Raw genomic sequence first — 19,738 nt, 5'->3', positions numbered from 1 at the left:
GATCAGTATAGACAGAACCTAGTCTAAAGGCAGGAGCCAAATTGAATAGAAATATATGTGTGTTGGCGGGGGGGGGGGGGGGGGGTTGGAAAGAAGGGAATTCTCAGAGGTTGGATGAAAAGTGGATGCCTTTAGAATTAGAGGGTCTAGATCCCAGTCCCAGGTTCACAATTTTTTTTAATATTTATTTTTGAGAGTGAGAGAGACAGAACATGAGTGGGGGAGGGGCAGAAAGAGAGGGAGACACAGAATCCGAAGCAGGCTCCAGGCTCTGAGCTGTCAGCATAGAGCCCAGTATGGGGCTTGAACCCACAGACTGCGAGATCGTGACCTGAGCTGAAGTCTGGCAGCTTCTCCAACTGAGCCACCCAGGCACCCCCCCCTCCGGGTTCACAATTTAATAGCTGAATGATCTTGTGTGAGTCATAACACCTCTGAACCTGGCTCCTTAGCTATTAATTGCTATTTAATTACTGTCCTCAAACCAAGAGTTTAAAACAGCTGATTTCACCCTAGCCCCTGTCAGATTTTGTTTGGCTGGCACAATGTTGTAAAAACTGAGTATGAAGGCAGTCCCTGATGTAATATTATAACTGTCCTGTAAAACCTGGGATGTGAGCAAATTTGTTTCTTTATCGGAGATGGAGTAGCCCCCAACTGAGAATTCTGATGGATTTGCTGCTACCAATAGCTTACCTTTTTGGGAAATGAGAAGAACCTGGAGTTTGCAATCAAATAGGTCAAGGTTGATGGATTAGCTTCCTGGCTTGTTACCCTCTGAGTCTCATTTTTCTCATCTGTAAAATGGATTCTCAAAATTATTGTGAAGATCAGATATTATGTCTACAAAAAACTTGGCACATTAGCAATTGTTACTAGCCTGCTAAGGCTGTGGACTCTATATCCTGGTATACTCTTATTCCTTTCTTTTCTTTAAATGTTCATTTATTTATTTTTGATAGAGAGTGAGTGTGAGTGGGGTAGGGACAGAGAGAGGAAGAGAGAATCGCAAGCAGGACTTGGCTCAATCCCATGAACCGTGAGATCATGACCTGAGCCAAAATCAAGAGTCAGACGCTTAACTGACTAAGCCACGCAGGCGCCTCTCCTTTCCTTTAAATTAACTGGAATATGGCCGTAGTGGAGTTTTTGTATTTGTTTTTGTTTTGTTTTTTTAATGTTTGTTTATTTTTGAAGGAGAGAGAGAGTGTGAGCCGGGAAGGGGCAAAGAGAGGGAGAGACAGAATTTGAACCCTGCTCCAGGCTCTGAGCTGTGAGCACAGAGCCCGACGCGGGGCTTGAACTCAGCAGCCATGAGATCATGACCTGAGCTGAAGTCAGAAGCTTAACGGACTGAGTCACCCAGGCGCCCCTGGCCATAGTATTTTAACCCAGGATTCTTTGTGTGTGTGTGTGTGTGTGTGTGTGTGTGTGTGTGTGTGTGTGTGTGTAGAGAGAGAGAAAGCGAGCACGAGCGAGAGCACGTGCTAGCTTGCATAAGCAAGGGAGAGGCAGAGAGAGAGAGAGAATCCCAAGGAGCCTCTGCACTCTCAGCACAGAGCCTGATGTAGGGCTTGATCCCAGGAACTGTGAGATCATGACCTGAGCTGAAGTTAACTGACTGAGCCACCCAGGGGCCCCCAACCCAGGAATCTTATGTTGATACATATTAGCTAGATAATTCCTAGTGAAAGGTATGAGAGGCCAACTAAAAAAAGCCATTTTTTTAGCCTAGGAGGAATCAGATTTCTTTCTTGAAGGAAGAGGCCTTAAATTGAGAGATAACCATTTATCTTTTTTATCCCTCTTCCCACTATCATTAACTAACCTTTAATGCATCATGATGAGTTGTAAAGCTTCCTAATTGTAGCATATGCCCAACAGTGAGTCTGCATGATTTAAAGCCTCAGCTCATCCTTGATGCCCAGGCAGCTACAATGACATTTCTTTAGAAAGCTTCCTTCTGCAGTGATCAGCGTCCACTCAGCTTAACACCAGGGCAAGGGAACTGATTTGAAAGGACTGACTGCTTCGTAGTGTTCCAAGTCCCATCTCCGTTGAAGATTGTCAGGTCATTACCTAGAAAATAATGCTAGTTCCCTTATTTACTAAATATAGCTCTTTTGGGCTTTTTCTAGGCAGATGCCAAGTGATTGCTTGGTAGCTTTTTGAAGTACAGACCATGAACATAAGGCTTTGATTTGGAAAGTCCTAGAGCCAGCAGGTATACAGGATGTGAGCTTGAAGGTGTAGTAGAATCATTCCCATCCCACACACAGGACAGCTGGCTATATGTAGTATGCCTTTTTCTGAGAACATGTGCATAATTTTAAAGTTGTATGAATCTCAAAAGAGACTCTGGGGGCACCTGGGTGGCTCAGTCAGTTAAGCATCCAACTTCGGCCCAGGTCATGATCTAGCAATCTGTGAGTCTGAGCCCCATGTCAGGCTCCAGACCTGGAGCCTGTTTCAGGTTCTGTGTCTCCCCCTCTCTCTGCCCCTACCCCACTCATGCTCTGTCTGTCAAAAATAAATAAACATTTAAAAAAATTAAAAAAAGAGAGACTCTGATTCTATCAGTCAGAGCTTATATTATTTTGCTAGGGCTGCCAAAACAAAGTAACACAGCCAAGATGTCTTAAACAACAGGAATTTATTTTTCCACAGTTCTGGAGGCTAGAATTCCGAGATCAAGATGTCAGCAGGGTTGGCTTTTTCCGAGGCCTTTTTCTCTCTTTGGTTTATCAGTGGCTGTCTTCATGTTCACGTGATGTTTTCCCTCTGTGTGCATCTATATCTTAATCTTCTCTTTATAAGGACCCTAATCATAATTGGATTAGGGCCTTACCCCAGTATCCTCACTTTAAAAATACCCTGTCTGGGGGTGCCTGGGTGGCTCAGTCGGTTAAGCGGCCGGCTTCGCCCAGGTCATGATCTTGCGGTCCGTGAGTTCGAGCCCCGCGTCGGGCTCTGTGCTGACAGCTCAGAGCCTGGAGCCTGTTTCAGATTCTGTGTCTCCCTCTCTCTGACCCTCCCCCGTTCATGCTTTGTCTCTCTCTGTCTCAAAAATAAATAAACGCTAAAAAAAAAAAAAAAAAAAATACCCTGTCTGGGGGTGCCTGCGTGGTTCAGTCGGTTAAGCATCTGAGTTCAGCTCAGGTCATGACCTTGCAGTCCTTATGTTCAAGCCCCCCATTGGGCTCTGTGCTGACAGCTCAGAGCCTAGAACCTGCCTCAGACTCTGTGTCTCCCTCTCTGTTTGCCCCTACCCTGCTCACACTCTGTCTCTCTCTCTCAAGAAAAAAATAAACATTAAAAAAATAAAAAGACCTTGTCCGCCGGAACTTCAAAATATGAGTTGTAGGCAGGGTACAATTCAGGACATAACAGTGTGTGTGCCTGTTTTGTATCATTGCTCGTCCCTTGGTTCCAAAAGTTTAGAGAGTACACTGTAACATTAGCCACTTATTTCCTAAGAAATGGGAGGTATAACTTCAGGGACCTATTCACTTTGAGAGAATTCCTTGACTAAGAAAACCCAAAGGCTGTCTAAGACAGTCAGGTGCTAGAAAAGGTTATTTGTATTCTGGATTTCTTAATCCAGTCTCTGCAAGTAAGGGAGTGCATGATGAAAACAAACCCTTTGCCTGTTGGTCCCTAAATGAGAGCCCAGCATTCCTTTGGTTGCTGATTCCAGATATGCTTCTGTGGTTGTTCCTTCTTCCAATCTAACCTCCCTTGCCTGCCTTCTCCGATGAAGTCACAAGCAAATATTTGTGATGGTTTCTTGTCACCATGGTGACTAAAGAAGCACATCTTGGTTCTCCTTCCAGCTTTGTTGTCAGCTTTGCTCGAAGGAAGGGACAGCCCCCTGGGAGAGCCCAGGCTCAGAGTCATGAAAAACCATGTGTCAGGTAATGGGGGACAGCGGTCCACAGTCCTGCCTTTAGGAATCTGTCCTGTGCCTGTTAGTCTCCAGGCACAGGGGTAATCAGTAACCCCAAAGGGAGGCCACTGCATTCCCCTAGAATGTTTTTTTTAAATAATAAATTCACTTGGGACTTGCCAAGTGGGTGTGTAGGCTTGCACATTTTAAGACCCTACCGCCGCAGTTGGTTCACCGAGCTACTTTACAGAATGACGGTGCCTTCTCTGAAGTTTCATTTCCTCAGTTTCTCTAGCTCCGGAATTCAGCTCTTTCTTCAACTTCCATTTTCATTTCTCTTTCACTCAGATTCTCTTAATAGACTCTTCTCTCCCCCCCGCCCCACTCCATTTATGTACTTCCTTATTCTGTTTCCACCCCCAACATGATTTCCTGGTTGAAGAAGCAGCCCCCATCTTCTTAGGAGATTTCTTTTTAAACTCTCGTTACAATCCCCCAACCATGCTACAAAGGGGGCAATCTTAGTTGTTCGTTCTGTGTGCCTATAAAACTTATTTTTCACCCCATTAGCAATAAATACTCTTGATAATTTCCAGTTAGAAATTCAGAGAATCAGAAAGGCCTCTAAAGGACTTATGGGTTAACATAATCAGCTTCACTTTCATCAGGTCTTTAGATAGTGAGATTGTTTTAAAAATGTAAATATTGGGTAAGGTATGATAAAGCCCCTCTGACCACGGGAAGAGACAGGAATGCGGCATGGAAGGAATACATTTGTTACACTCACAGGTCTCAAAGAGGAAGCCACTGCATGCTTGCAGGGTCACAGAAGAAATACATATGTATATATATACATATGTATATATATTGTCTGTGTGTGTGTGTGTGTATTTTGAGAGAGAGAGAGAGAACACACAAGCAGGGGGAGGGCAGAGAGAGGAGGACAAAGGATCCAACATAGGCTCCACACTGACAGCAGCAAGCCCAATGGGTGCCCAAACCCACAAACTGAACCGAACAGTGAGATCATGACCTGAGCCGAAGCTCAACCCTAGGCCAGAGACTTTATTAAGGTTTCTGAGGGAAAGTGAAGGCAGGGCAGAGTAAACTGTTTAGGACTGGCAACTTTGAATTAATCCAAAGGATTTTGGTCTGTAGGAGTGGTTTCTACTTGCCTACTACCTCACCAAGAGATATTAAAGTGAAGGAATATTGTCTCCTGGGTGTATAGATAAGGTAGAGGAGGAGATATGGCTCTGGACTTTGCTGTTAGGCAAGTTGTTACCTTTAGGCATTAGCCATGGGAGGGGCAGTCTGTCCCTGGGTCTGTAAAGGTCCCAAATGCTGAAACATCAAGAACACAATGTAATGGGCACCTGAATGGCTCAGTTGGTCAAGTGTGTCCCCTCTTGGTTTTGGCTCAGGTCATGATCTCACAGTTCATGAGTTTGAGCCCCATGTCAACTTTTTTAAGTGCCAACACTTAAAAAAGAACACAGAAAATAAGAAAATAGAGTTAATACAATTGGCTCTGTAACTGGTGAATGCAAATAGACAAATATGGTATCTAAAAAAACATATAGAACAGGGATTCGGTGTTAGTTTTAATTGGCAGAGGTATGCTGCAATTAAAACTTTGGTAAAGGGGGGCTCCTGGGTGGCTCAGTCGGTTAAGCATCCGACTTCGGCTCAGGTCATGATCTCACCGTCCGTGGGTTCGAGCCCCACATCGGGCTCTGTGCTGACAGCTCAGAGCCTGGAGCCTGCTTCAGATTCTGTGTCTCCCTCTCTCTCTGACCCTCCCCTGTTCATGCTCTGTCTCAAAAATAAAATAAACATTAAAAAAAAATGTTTTTAAAAAAAGAAAACAAAAAGCTTTGGTAAAGAGGCGCCTTGGTGGCTTAGTTGGTTAAGCATTAGTTGGTTAAGCATTGGACTCTGTGCATCATGACAGCTCAGAGCCTGAAGCCTGCTTTGGATTCTGTGTTTCCCTCTCTCTCTGCACCCCCCCCAACCCCCACTCCCCTGCTTGGACTCTCTCTCTCTCTTTCTCAAAAAAATAAACATTAAAAAATTTTTTTTTTTAATTTTGGTAAAATATAACATAACTCACCATTTTAGCTTTTTAAAAAAATTTTTTTGGTTTATTTTGAAAGAACTCACACACAGGAGGGGCAGAGAGAGATAATTCCAAACAGGCTCTCACTGTCAGTGCAGTGACCCTGGGCTCAAAGTCAGCGAACCGTGAGATCATGACCTGAGCTGAAGTCAGACACTTAGCCAACTGAGCCACCCAGGCGCCCCATTCAATTTTTTTAGATATACAAAAGTGTAGAATTTACAGTCCCACCAGAAATGTACCAGATGCTAATTTCTCCACATCCTTGCCAACGCTTGGTATTTTGTTTTCTTTTGTCTTTATTATAGCTATTTATTAGGCATGAAATCAAATCTCATTGTAGTTTTGGGTTTGTTTTTTTTTTTTTAACGTTTATTTATTTTGGGGAGAAAAAGAGAGCACAGCAGGGGAGGCGTAGAAAGAGAGAGGGAGACACAGAATCAGAAGCAGGCTCCAGGCTCAGCTGTTAGCACAGAGCCTGACGCGGGGCTCGAACTCACAAACAGCAAGATCATGACCTGAGCCAAAAAGTCAGACACTCAACCTTCTGAGCCACCCAGACACCCCTGTAGTTTTTTTTTTTTTTTATTGTTTTTTTTTTTTTTTAATGTTTGTTTATTTTTGAGACAGAGACAGAACATGATCAGGGAGGGGCAGAGAGAGAGGGAGACACAGAATTGGAAGCAGGCTCCAGGCTCCTAGCTGTCAGCACAGAGCCTGACATGGAGCTCAAACTCATGGACTGCAAGATCATGAACTGAGCCAAAGTTGGAAGCTTAACCGATTGAGCCACCCAGGCACCCTTCATTGTAGTTTTGATTTGCATTTCTCAAGACTATGTTGAGCATCTTTCCATATGCATATTAGCCATTTATGTATCTTCTTTAGAGAAATGTATACAAATTATTTGTCCATTTTTAAATTGGGTTGTCTTTTTGTTGTTGAACTGTAGAAATTCTTTGTATATTCTTGATATTAAATCCTTACCAGATACATGACTTGGAAATAATTTTCCCATGCTGTAAGTTGTCTTTTCACTTTCTTGTTAATGTCTTTTGTTGCTTGTGTTTTTGATGTCATAGTAAAAGAATCTATTGCCAAATCCAAGGCCATAAAATTTTTTTTTCTATGTATTATTCTAAGTATTTTATGGTCTTAGCTTATATTTAGGTTGTTGATCCATTTGGAGTTAATTTTTGTGTATGGTGTAAGCCTGGGGTCCAACTTCATTCTTTTAGATATTAGTTGTCCCAGTAATATTTTTTGAAGAGAGTATTCTTATTCCGTTGAATGGACTTGACACTCTTATCAAAATTATTTGGTTGGCCATAGATGTATGAATTTATTTCTACACTGTCAATTTTATTCTATTTATCTGTATGTTTATCCTTATCCCAGTACCACACTATTCTGATTACTGTAGCTTTGTAGGAAGTTATAAAATCAGGAAGTGTGAGTCTTCCAACTTTATTATTTAAGAGTATGTTGTTAGTTTCCACATATTTCTGAATTTCTAGCTTCATTCTGTATGGTCAAATTTATTGAGAATTTATTGAGACTCTTTGTGGCCTAACATGGTCTGTTCTGGAGAATGTACCATGTACACTCGAGAAGGTATATTCTGCTATTGTTGGGTGGAGTGTTCTATGTCTTTTTAGGTCTGACTGATTCATAATGTTGTTGAAGTCCTCTGTTTCCTTATTAATCTTCTATTTAAGTATTCTGTTCATTATTGAAAGTGGTGTATGGAAGTCTCCAAGAACTATCGTAGAACTATTTTTCCCTTCACTTCTGACCATGTTTGTTTGCTTCATATATTTTGGGACTCTGTTTTGGTGCATATATGTTTTATAATTATTATATCTTCTTAATGAATTGACCGTTTTGTCAGTATATAATGTCGTCCTTGATCTCTCATAAGAGTTTTTGACTTAAGGTTTTTTGTCTGATATTGGTTAGCTATTGCAGCTCTCTTTTGGCTACCATATGCTTGAAATATTTAAAAAAAAAATTTTTTTAATGTTTATTTATTTTTGAGACAGAGAGAGACAGAGCATGAACAGGGAGGGTTAGAGAAAGGGAGACACAAGAACCTGAAGCAGGCTCCAGGTTCCAAGCTGTCAGCACAGAGCCCAACGCGGGACTCAAACTCACAGACTGTGAGATCATGACCTGAGCCAAACTCGGATGCTTAACCGACTGAGCCACCCAGGCGCCCCGCTTGAAATATTTTTTTCCATCCTTTTACTTTAAACCCATTCGTGTCTTTGGATATGCAGTAAGTCTTTGTAGACAGCATATAATAACTTAAGAGTTTAATCCATTTACACATATTACTCTGATAAGGAAGGACTTCTGGCATTTTATTCTTTGTTTTCTTTAGGTCTTCTACTTTTTTTGTCCCCCTCTTCCTCCAGTTACTGCCTTTTGTGTTTAGTTTAATTTTATGTGTTTAGTTTAATTTTATGTAGTGAATGGTTTTGATTCCCTTTTCATTTCCTTTCGTGTTTATTTTTTATTTCTATTTTGTATATGTATTTTTTTAGATGGTGTGGTTACCATGGGGATTACATTTAACATTCTAAATTTATAGCTATATAGTTTGAATTGGTACCAACTTCAAAAAATCTGTTTCTGTACAGCTCCAATTCCCCCTTTATGTTGTTGCCGTCACACAAATTACCTCTTTACACGTACCCATTATATGCCCAGTAACATACATAAATTTGTAATTAGTTTATACACTTGTTCTTTAAATCATGTAGGAGATAAAAAGCAGTTACAAACCAATAATACTGATTTTTATATTTACCCATATAGTTACCTTTATTGGCTTCAAGTTACTGTGTAGTGTCCTTTCATTTCACTTCATTTTCAGTTTAAAGGACTCTCTCTAGCATTTCTTGTGGAGCAGGTCTCATGGTAACACACACTGTCAGCTTTTGTTTATCTAGAAGTGTCTTAATTTCTCCCTTGTTTTTGAAGCACAATTCTGTCAAATGTAGAATTCTTTGGCTTTCTCCCCCCCTTTCAGTTCTTTAAATGTGTCATCCCAATGCCTTCTGGCCTTCATGGTTTCTAATGGAAAATTGACTTGTATGTGATGAGTCACTTCTCCCTTGCTGCTTTCAAGATTCTCTATGTCTTTGGCTCTCAATAGTTTGATTATGTGACTAGATGTAGATCTGAATTTATCCTCCTTGGGATTCATTGAATATTTTTATGGGTAGATTCATGTTTTACATTGAATTTGGGAGGTTTTCTGCTATTATTTCTTAAATTTTTTCTGTCCCTTTCTTTTCTGTTTCTTTGACTCCCGTAATACTTTTTGGATATGCTTGTTGGAATTCCATGGACTCCATTGGCTCTGTTACTTTTCACTCTTTCCTCTCCTCAGAGTACATAATTTGTGTTCCTGTCTTCAAGTTTGTTGGTCCTCTTGTTTGTTCACATGTGCTATTGAGCCCCTCTAGTGAATTTTTCATTTTAGTTATTTTTCAACTAACTTTACTTACTTTTCAACTCCAGAACTGCCTTTTTTTTTTTAATTAATTAATTAATTTAAGTAATCTCTGCACCTAGCATAAGGCTCAAACTCACAACCCCGAGATCAAGAGTCACATGCTCCTCTCAACCAAGCCAACCAGACGCCCTTCAACTCCAGAACCTCTGGTTGATTCTTTCTCTATTTGTTGTTCTCATTTTGTTCTGCATTGCTTTCCTGATTTCCTTTAGTTGTTTGTCTTTTTTTTTTTTTTTTTTTTTTAGTTCTTTGTATTTAAGACAGTCGTTTGAAAGTCTTTGTCTACTATCTCTAGTAGTAGGGATAGTTTCTTGTCAATTTATTTTGTCCCTTCAAATGGGCCATACTTCCCTGTTTATCTCCATTATTGGCTTATTACCTTTAAAGAAGTTTCTTAATGGGAAGACTTTATTTTATATGTACTTACATGTTTACCATTTCTAGTATCCTTCCTTTTGTAAAGATCTGAGTTACCATCTGGCATAATTTTCCTTCTACTTAAATGTAGTATTTCTTTAAAAAAAATTTTTTTAATGTTTATTTATTTTTGAGAGAGACAGAGACAGAATGGGAGTGGGATAGGGGCAGAGAGAGAGGGAGACACAGAATCCAAAGCAGGCTCCAGGCTCCGAGCTGTCAACACAGAGCCCGACACAGGGCTCGAACCCACGAGCTGGGAGATCATGACCTGAGCCGAAGTCAGACGCTCAACCAGCTGAGCCACCCAGGTGCCTCTATTTATTTTCAATTGAGAGAGAGACAGAGTGTGAGTGGGGTAGAGGCAGAGAGAGAGGGAGACACAGAATCCGAAGCAGGCTCCAGGCCCTGAGCTGTCAGCATAGAGCCTGACATGGGGCTCAAACTCACAAACTGTGAGACTATGACACAAGCCCAAGTCGGACACTTAACCAACTGAGCCACCCAGGCACTCCAGCTGTAGTATTTCTTCAATGCCTGTCTGCTAGAGACAAAGTCTCAGGTTTTGTTTGAAGAAGTCGATTCCTATTTCATTTTCATTTTTTGAAAGTATTTTCATTGGGTATAGAATTCTAGTTTGACAGGTTTCCTTCAATACAATTTCGTATTTCATTATCTTCTGACTTGCATAGTTTCTTTTTTTTTTTTTTAAGTTAATTCATTTTGAAAGAGAGAGAGAGAGAGAGTAGGGGAGGGAGGGGCAGACAGCAAGGGGGAGAGAGAGGATCCTGAGCAGGCTGTACACTGCCAGCATGGAGCCCAAGCCCAATGTGGGGCTTGAACCTGAGCTGAAACCAAGAGTCAGTTGCTTAACCACCTGAGCCACCCAGGCTCCCTGACTTGCATAGTTTCTGACAGGAAGTCAGGTCATTCTTATCTTTGGTCTTCTGCATGTAATGAGTCATTCTAGCTGTTTTTAAGATTTTCGTTATCACTGGTTTTCAGGAATTTGACTATGATGTCCCTTAGTGTGATTTTCTTTGTTTTTACCATTCTTAAGGTTTAGCATGATTTCTTGGGTTTATGGGATCAAGTTTGGAAATGTTTCACTCTTTGTTTCTTCATAAGTTTTTTGTCAACTTTCCTCACCCCCCACTTTTTCCCCTGTGAATGCAGCTACAGATAAATTAGGCATTTGATAAACATCGCATGAGCCACTGTGGCATCATTTTTGGTCTGTCTCGATTGATTTTTCTTCTTTCTGTGGGTGTGTCATGTTTTTCTGCTTCTTGGCATATCTACAAGTTTTTAATTGGATTTTTGATGTAATTTTTATTGTCTTTTTTTTTTTTGAAGGATGTAGAGCCTTATAGGTAGTTGTTACATTCTGCCCACTTGATCAGTTGAAGTGTTGTTTGGAAGCTTTGTTAGTAGTCTTGTCTAGGGACTTTTCCCCCCCTAAGTTTTATATATTTAAGTAATCTCTACACCCATCGTGGGGCTTGAACTCACGACCCCAAGATCAAGAGTCCCGCACTACTCTGATGGAGGCAGCCAGGCACCCCTCTAGGGATAGTTTGATCTTACTCTTAAGGCATAGCCCTTTTTAGGGTTCACTGTATGCCCTGAGTGATCAGTGAGGAATCTCCATTCTGATTCATCAAATGCTTTCCAGCCGTGTGTGAGCTCTGGGAACTGTTGAGTTTACAGCTTCCCCGTTGCTCTTTGCCTGACTCGTGAAGCTTCTTCACCTCACACCTGTACATCCTTAGTCTCTATCCCAGATTTAAGGGAACCCCAAGCAGATTTCCTGAGCTTTTTTTTCATGTATTTTGCTCTTCTCTGGAACTCTGCCTCACAATTTCCAGCTGTCTTAATCTCCTTGATCTCTTTCCTCAACTAGTGAGATTGCTTTGCTCTTTGGTAACTGTCTTCCTGCTCAGTGGTCTAGAACGTGCCTCCAGGCAGAAAGCCAAGGAGATAAGTTAGGGCTCACCCTCTTGGGGATCACAGATTTTCAGTGCCTTGTGTCCAATACCTGAAACAAGTTTACAGCAGGAGGATAAATCCAATCCCTGTTATTCCACCATGGCTGGAATGGAAGTGATAGCTATATTTGTAATGCCTAACAAAATAAGACAAAAAGGAATTATAAGGAATAATTAAAAAACAACAACAACATGGGGCACCTGGGTGGCGCAGTCGGTTAAGCGTCCGACTTCAGCCAGGTCACGATCTCGCAGTCCGTGAGTTCAAGCCCCGCGTCAGGCTCTGGGCTGATGGCTCGGAGCCTGGAGCCTGTTTCCGATTCTGTGTCTCCCTCTCTCTCTCTGCCCCTCCCCCGTTCATGCTCTGTCTCTCTCTGTCCCAAAAATAAATAAAAAACGTTGAAAAAAAAATTTAAAAACAACAACAACAACAACAACAACAGGAACTGGTGTTCAGACAGACTGTTCTAAATGTATGTACCTCTAATAAAATTGTCATAAAATATATAAAGCAAAATAAAACTACAGGGTGAGATGGATACATTTACTGTTGATAAGTCAAGAAAAAAGTTAGTAAAGTAATAGAAGAGTTGAATAACAAGGTGAACAACTTGATTTAATGGACATATGGTTAATAGAATGCCATGCACAACTATTAAAGAATACAGATTTTTCTCAAGCACACATGGGGCACTTACATAATTTGTATACATATTGAGCCGAAAAAGCAAATCTCGATATAGATGGTTCCTGACTTATTATTATTTTTTAATGTTTATTTATTTTTGAGAGACAGAGCATGAGGAGGGGAGGGGCAGAGAGAGGGAGATACAGAATCCGAAGCAGGCTGAGCCCGGCGTGGGGCTCAAACACGTGAACCGTGAGATCACGACCTGAGGTGAAGTCGGATGCTTAACCGACTGAGCCACCCAGGTGCCCCAATGGTTCCTGACTTATGATGGTTCAACTTACAATTTTTCAACTTTACTATGATATGAAAGCGGAAACACATTCAGTTGAAGCATTACTTTGAATTTTGATCTTTTCTCAGGCTGGTGACATATGGTACAATACTCATTCCCAATCCTGGCCAGCAGCAGTGAGTCACAGCTCCCAGTCAGCCACGTGATCACAAGGGTACACAATTGATAAACTTAAATCATTCTGTACCCATACAACCATTCCTTTTTTCACTTTCAGTGTAGTATTCAGTAAGTTACATGAGATAGTGAATATGTTACTATAAAATAGGCTTTGTGCTGCATGATTTTGCTTGGCCAACTACAGGCTAAAAGAGTATTCTTAGCACATTTATGGTAGGCTAGGCTGAACTATGATATTCAGTAGGTTACGTGTGTTAAGTGTATTTTTAACTTAACCAGGATCATCTTAACAGTGGGTTTATCAGGACATAGCCCAGTCATAACTCAAGAAAGATCAGTAAATTTAAAAGAATCCTTGAGACTCTGATCACGGTGTGATTAATTATATTAGAAATAAATAACAGAGGGGCGCCTGGGTAACTCAGTCGATTAAGCATCTGACTTATGCTCAGGTCATGATCTCACGGTTCATGGGTTCAAGCCCCGTGTCAGGCTCTGTGCTGACAGCTCACAGCCTTGAGCCTGCTTCGGATTCTGTGTCTCCCTCTTTCTCTCTGCCCCTTCCCTGCTCATGCTCTGTCTCTCAAAAATAAATAAATACTAAAAAAAATTTTTTTTAAAGAAATAATAACAGAAAAGTAAGTCCCCAAACATTACTGATTAAAAAAAACACTCATGGTTCAAATAAAACCAAGGGAAATTTGGTATTCAGAAGTGAATTACAATGAAAATATTATTTTGAAGGAAATTAAAAAGACTTTTAGGAAGATAATAAGCAAAATACAAAGTCTGAATATTAATGACTTAGGTACACAGTTTAGAAAGAAAAGTAGTAAAGAGAAAGAAATCATACAGTAGAGAGAGGATTAACAGGCAAAATTTGGATCTTTCAGAAGACTAAGATTAGTCAAATCATAAGATTTCTAAAGAATAAAAGAGGATACAAATAATATTAGAAATGAAAAAAAAAGAACTACAAGTAACTAAGGAAATTAAAAAGAACATTAACAACTTTATGCACACCATTGAAAAGACAAATTCCTAGAATAACATAACTTAATAAAAGTGACTCTAATAGGATGTCTGACTAGCCTTATAATCATGACATATATTAAATTAGCAGCAAAGACTGTTCTCACAACGAAAATGCCAGATCTGAGTGGTTTTACAGAGGAGTCTTGCCAATTTTTTAAATTAATTCATTAATAAAAATTTACATCCAAATTTGTTAGCATATAGTGCAACAATAATTTCAGGAGTAGATTCCTTAAGGTCCCTTACCCATTTAGCCCATCCACCCCTCCCACAATCCCTCCAGTAACTCTCTGTTTGTTCTACATATTTAAAAGTCTCTTATGTTTTGTCCCCCTCCCTGTTTTTATATTAGTTTTGCTTCCCTTCCCTTATGTTCATCTGTTTTATATCTTAAAGTCCTCATATGAGTGAAGTCATATATTTGTCTTTCTCTGACTAATTTTGCTTAGCATAATACCCTCTAGTTCCATCCACATAGTTGCAAATGGCAAGATTTCATTCTTCTTGATTGCTGAGTAATACTCCATTGTGTATGTATATATGTATACACACACACACACACACACACACACACACACACACACACCAAATCTTTATCCATTCATCCATCGATGGACATTTGGACTCTTTCCATACTTTGGCTATTGTCGATAGTGCTGCTATAAACATTGGGGTACATGTGCCCCTTCAAAACAGCATACCTGTATCCTTTGGATAAATGCCTAGTAATGTGGTTGCTGGGTCGTAGGGTAGTTCTGTTTTTAATTTTTTGAGGAACCTCCATACTGTTTCCAGAGTGGCTGCACCAGTTTGCATCCCCACCAGCAATGCAAGAGATCCTTTTTCTCCACATCCTCGCCAACATCTGTTGTTGCCTCACTTGTTCATGTTAGCCATTCTGACAAGCGTGAGGTGGTATCTCATTGTGGTTTTGATTTGTATTTTCCTGATGATGAGTGATGTTGAGCAGTTTTTCATGTGTCGGTTGGCCATCTAGATGTCTTCTTTGGAGAAGTGTCTATTCATGTTTTTTGCCCATTTCTTCACTGGATTGTTTGTATTCTGAGTTTGATAAGTTCTTTATAGATTTTGGATACTAACCCTTTATCTGATATGTCATTTGCAAATATCTTCTCCCATTCTGTCGGTTGCCTTTTAGTTTTGCTGATTGTTCCCTTCACTGTGCAGAAGCTTTTTCTTTTGATGAGGTCCCAATAGTTCATTGTTGCTTTTGTTTCCCTTGCCTCCAGAGATGTGTTGAGTAAGAAATTGCTGTAGGAGTTTTGCCAAATTTTTAATAAATAAGTTATTTAACTCTTCTTACTTCCAGAAAACAGGAAAAGAGGGGATACTTCTTTTGATAATTACACCAAAGAATAATATGAGAAGCTCCTATACTTTTCTTTTGTCCTCATGAATAAGGATACAAAAATTCTAAACAATATTAAAACATAAACAGCAGTATATAAAAGGTGTAATTTATCCTGACCAAGTGGGGCTTATCATGGGTAGTCTGTAGTCTGGGGCACCTGGATGGCTCAATCTATTAAGTGCCTGACTTCAGTTCAGGTCATGATCTCAGGTTTATGGGTTCAAGCCCTGCATCAGGCTCTGCACTGACAATGCAGAGCTTGCTTGGGATTCTCTACCTCTCCCTCTTTCTCTCCCCTCCCCCACTAGTTATTTTTCTCTCTCTCTCTCTCTCAAAAGGAAAGGAAATCTATAGTTTGGGGCACCTGGGTGGCTCAGTCAGTTAAGCGTCCAGCTCTTGATTTTGGCTCAGGTCATGATTTCACGGTTCATGAGATCGACCCCCATGTAGGGCTCCACAATGAGTGTGGAGCCTGCTTGGGATTCCCTCACTTCCACTGTTTCTGTCCCTTCCCCCTTTCTCTCTCTCAAAAAGAAAAAAAAAATTTAAAAACCTAAAAAAAAAAAAAAGAGAGAATCTTAGTTCAGTTCATTCATTATGCCTTTTAAAGAGAAAAACCATATATCATCTCAGTAGATGCAGAAAAGTGATTGGATAATATTTAACAGTGGGGCTCAAACTCACAAACCATGAGATCATGACCTGAGCTGAAGTTGGACGCTTAACCGATGCAACTGAGCCACCCAGGCGCACCATTTGTGAAGAAAATTTTAAATCTATTGAGTAGCATTAACGAAAACAAACTAAGGGCTCCTGGGTGGCTCAGTCGTTTAAGCATCCGACTTCGTTTCAAGTCGTGATCTCACGTTCATGGGTTTGAGCCTCATGTCAGGCTCTGTGCAGACAGCTCGGAGCCTGGAGCCTGTTTCAGATTCTGTGTCTCCCTCTCTCTCTGCCCTTCCCCAACTCACGCTCTGTCTCTCTCAAAAATAAATTAACATTTAAAAAAACATAATAGTAATAAAAAGGAAATCAAACCAAAAAAGGGAGGGTGAGGGAAAGACCCACATGACCTCATTTCGTGAATATGGAATTTCAATACTGGTAACAGTAGTTCTGATTTAAATCCCAATAGCATTTGTTTAAGGTTTGGCAAGCTGATACAGATTTTCTGAAACTCAAAAAAGAGCCAGCCCACTTCTCAAGGTTTATGATTGGAGGACCAGCTCTACCAAATGAAGAGATTTGTTAAAACTTTATTTAAAAACTGGGATAGGGGCGCCTGGGTGGCTCAGTCGGTTGAGCGGCCGACTTCGGCTCAGGTCATGATCTCGTGGTCCGTGAGTTCGAGCCCCGCGTCGGGCTCTGTGCTGACAGCTCAGAGCCTGGAGCCTGTTTCAGATTCTGTGTTTCCCTCTCTCTGACCCTCCCCCATTCATGCTCTGTCTCTCTCTGTCTCAAAAATAAACGTTAAAAAAAAAAACAACTGGGATATTGGAGGGATAGAGCATGTGACTCTTGATCTCAGGGTTAAGCTTGATCTCCATGTTGGTCTAGAGATTACTTTAAAATAAAATCTGTTGGGGCGGCTGGGTGGCTCAGTTGGTTAAGCATCTGACTTCAGCTCAGGTCATGATTTCATGGTTCATGAGTTCGAGCCCCACATCAGGCTCTGTGCTGACAGCTCAGAGCTTGGAGCCTGCTTCGGATTCTGTGTCTCCCTCTCTCTCTGCCCTGACCCCACTCACACTCTGTCTCCCTCTCTCAAAAATAAATAAATGTTTAAATAAATAAATAAGATAAAATCTGTTAAGGGCCTCCTGGGTGGCTCAGTCAAGTGTCCAACTCTTGATTTCAGCTCAGGTCATGATCTCGTGGTTCGTGAGTTCAAGCCCTGCGTCTGGCTCTGCGCTGACAGTGTGGAGCCTGCTTGGGATTCTCTCTCCCTCTCTGCCCTTTCTCTGCTCATGCTGTCTCTCAAAATAAATAAACTTTAATTTTAAAAAATCTGTTTAGGGGCGCCTGGGTGGCTCGGTCGGTTAAGCGTCCGACTTCAGCTCAGGTCACGATCTCGTGCTCTGTGGTTCGAGCCCTGCGTCAGGCTCTGTGCTGGCAGCCCAGAGCCTGGAGCCTGCTTCCAATTCTGTGTCCCTCTCTCTCTGCCCTTCCCCCATTCATGCTCTGTCTCTCTCTGTCTCAAAAATAAATAAACGTTATAAAAAATATATATGTTTAAAAAAATGTGATTGAAGCAAGATAGAAATTGACCAATAGTAGAGATTCTAACACTAAACTTGGTCACAGAGGGTGATTTTCTTGACGATAGGAGTGGCATAGTAAATAAACCGTGCTAGGACAGTTGATTTTCCACATGGAAAAAAATGAAATTGAATCCCTATTTCATATATAGACATAAATTCATAGATGAAACATTTGCATGTAAAAGGCAAACTTTAAAACCTCTAGAAGACATAGAGGCAGGCGCCTGGGTGGCTCTGTCATTTAGAGCGTTCCACCTTGAGCTCAGGTCATGATCTCAGCGGTTTGTGGGTTCGAGCCCTGCGTTGGACTCTTTGGGAGCCTGGAGCCTGCTTTGGATTCTGGATCTTCCTCTCTCTCTGCCCCTCCCCCACTTATGCTCTGTCTCTCCGTGTCTCAAAAATAAATAAATTGGAAAAATAAAAATAATACCAAATAAATAAAATCTCTTGAAGACATAAGAAGCTATCTTTCTGACTTTGGGAGCATTAAAGGATTTATTAAATAACAAAAAGCTAAGAATAAAAGAACATTTTTTTTTTTTTTAAATTTTTTTTTTTTTTTTAACATTTATTTATTTTTGAGACAGAGAGAGACAGAGCATGAACAGGGGAGGGGCAGAGAGAGAGGGAGACACAGAATCTGAAACAGGCTCCAGGCTCTGAGCTGTCAGCACAGAGCCCGATGCGGGGCTCGAACTCACAGACCGTGAGATCATGACCTGAGCCGAAGTCGGGCGCTCAACCGACCAAGCCACCCAGGCGCCCCTAAAAGAACATTTTTAATTACATTATAATGAAAAACTTCTTGTTAACTCCATAAGGTGAAAATCAAAAAAACTAAAAAGCTTCAAACTGCTGGAAGATATTTGAAGACACTTTATTTATTTGTTTGTTTGTTTGTCATTTTGAAAGAGAGAAAACAAGTGGGGAGGGACAGAGAGAGAGGGAGACAGAATCCCAACCAGGCTCCACACTGTCAGCACAGAGCCTGATTCAGGACTTGAACTCGTGAACCGTTGAGATCAGGACTTGAGCCAAAACCAAGAGTCGGACGCCTAACTGACTGAGCCACCCAGGTGCCCTGCTGGAAGATATATGTAACACACATAACCAACAAGTGATTAACAACTAGAATATCTAAAGAGCTACAAATTAATAGGAAAGGGGCTAATAATTCAATAGAAAAATATTCAAAATACACAAATGGATTTTTTACAGGAGAAACATAGCTAATAAACATGAAATCTTACCTCATTAGTAATCTGGGATGTGCAAATCCTTATCTCAGTGAAAGACCTTACTATACAGAGTAGATTGGCAAAAGTGAAAATTCCAGGTAATAAGGTATATATCAACAGAAGCCTGTTGTGTATTGCTAGGATAGTATAAATTGACATCACATAAAGATGTGGTTTATATATACAATGCAATACTGCTTGGCAGTGAGAATGAAATCCTGCCATTTGCAACATGTTTGGAACTGGAGGATGATATGCTAAGTGAAAGAAGTCAGAAAAAGATACATGTTTTCACTCATGTGGAACTGGAGAAACTTAACAGAAGACCATCGGGGGAGGGGAAGGGAAAAAATAGTTTCAAACAGAGAGGGAGGCCAACCATAAGAGACTCTTAAATACAGAGAAAAACTGAGGGTTGATGGGGGGGCAGGTAGGGGAGAGGAGAAAATGGGTGATGGGTATTGAGGGCACTTGTTGGGACAACCACTGGGTGTTGTATGTAAGTGATGAATCATGGGAGTCTACCCCCAAAACCAAGAGCACTGTATGTTAACCAACTTGACAATAAATTATATTGAAAAATAAAGTGGCGCCTGGGTGGCTCGGTTGAGTGTCCGACTTTGGTTCAGGTCATGATCTCACGGGTCTTGTATAGGGCTCTGCGCTGACAGCTCAGAGTCTAGAGCTGATTCTGCCGCAGATTCTGTGTCTCCTTCTCTCTCTGCCCCTTCCCTGCTTGTGCTCTGTCTCTCTCTCAAAACTAAGTAAACATTAAAAAAATATATATAAATATAAA

At 40.9% G+C, this 19,738-nt stretch overlaps 1 protein-coding gene across 3 annotated transcripts in view; it reads left to right on the top strand.

The window, feature by feature from the left end:
* Nucleotides 1-19,738, top strand: part of KPNA6 (karyopherin subunit alpha 6) — a 66,196-nt gene that overhangs the window by 25,946 nt on the left and 20,512 nt on the right. The window contains exon 1 of one of the 3 annotated variants that reach the window (XM_060621846.1): nucleotides 3,808-3,914. The exons of 1 other annotated variant lie outside the window; for it this stretch is intronic. In XM_060621846.1, the coding sequence (XP_060477829.1) occupies nucleotides 3,896-3,914 (19 nt within the window). In that variant the 5' untranslated portion in view covers nucleotides 3,808-3,895. Of the gene's footprint in view, nucleotides 1-3,807; nucleotides 3,915-19,738 lie in introns of those variants that run through there. One more of the 3 variants, XM_060621844.3, reaches the window with a different exon arrangement.

This window comes from Panthera onca, chromosome C1, assembly GCF_046562875.1.
Source record: "Panthera onca isolate mPanOnc1 chromosome C1, mPanOnc1 haplotype 2, whole genome shotgun sequence".
NCBI lineage: Eukaryota > Metazoa > Chordata > Mammalia > Carnivora > Felidae > Panthera > Panthera onca.
Note: the sequence above shows the minus strand (reverse complement) of the source record. Positions and strands in the feature narration are given on the sequence as shown.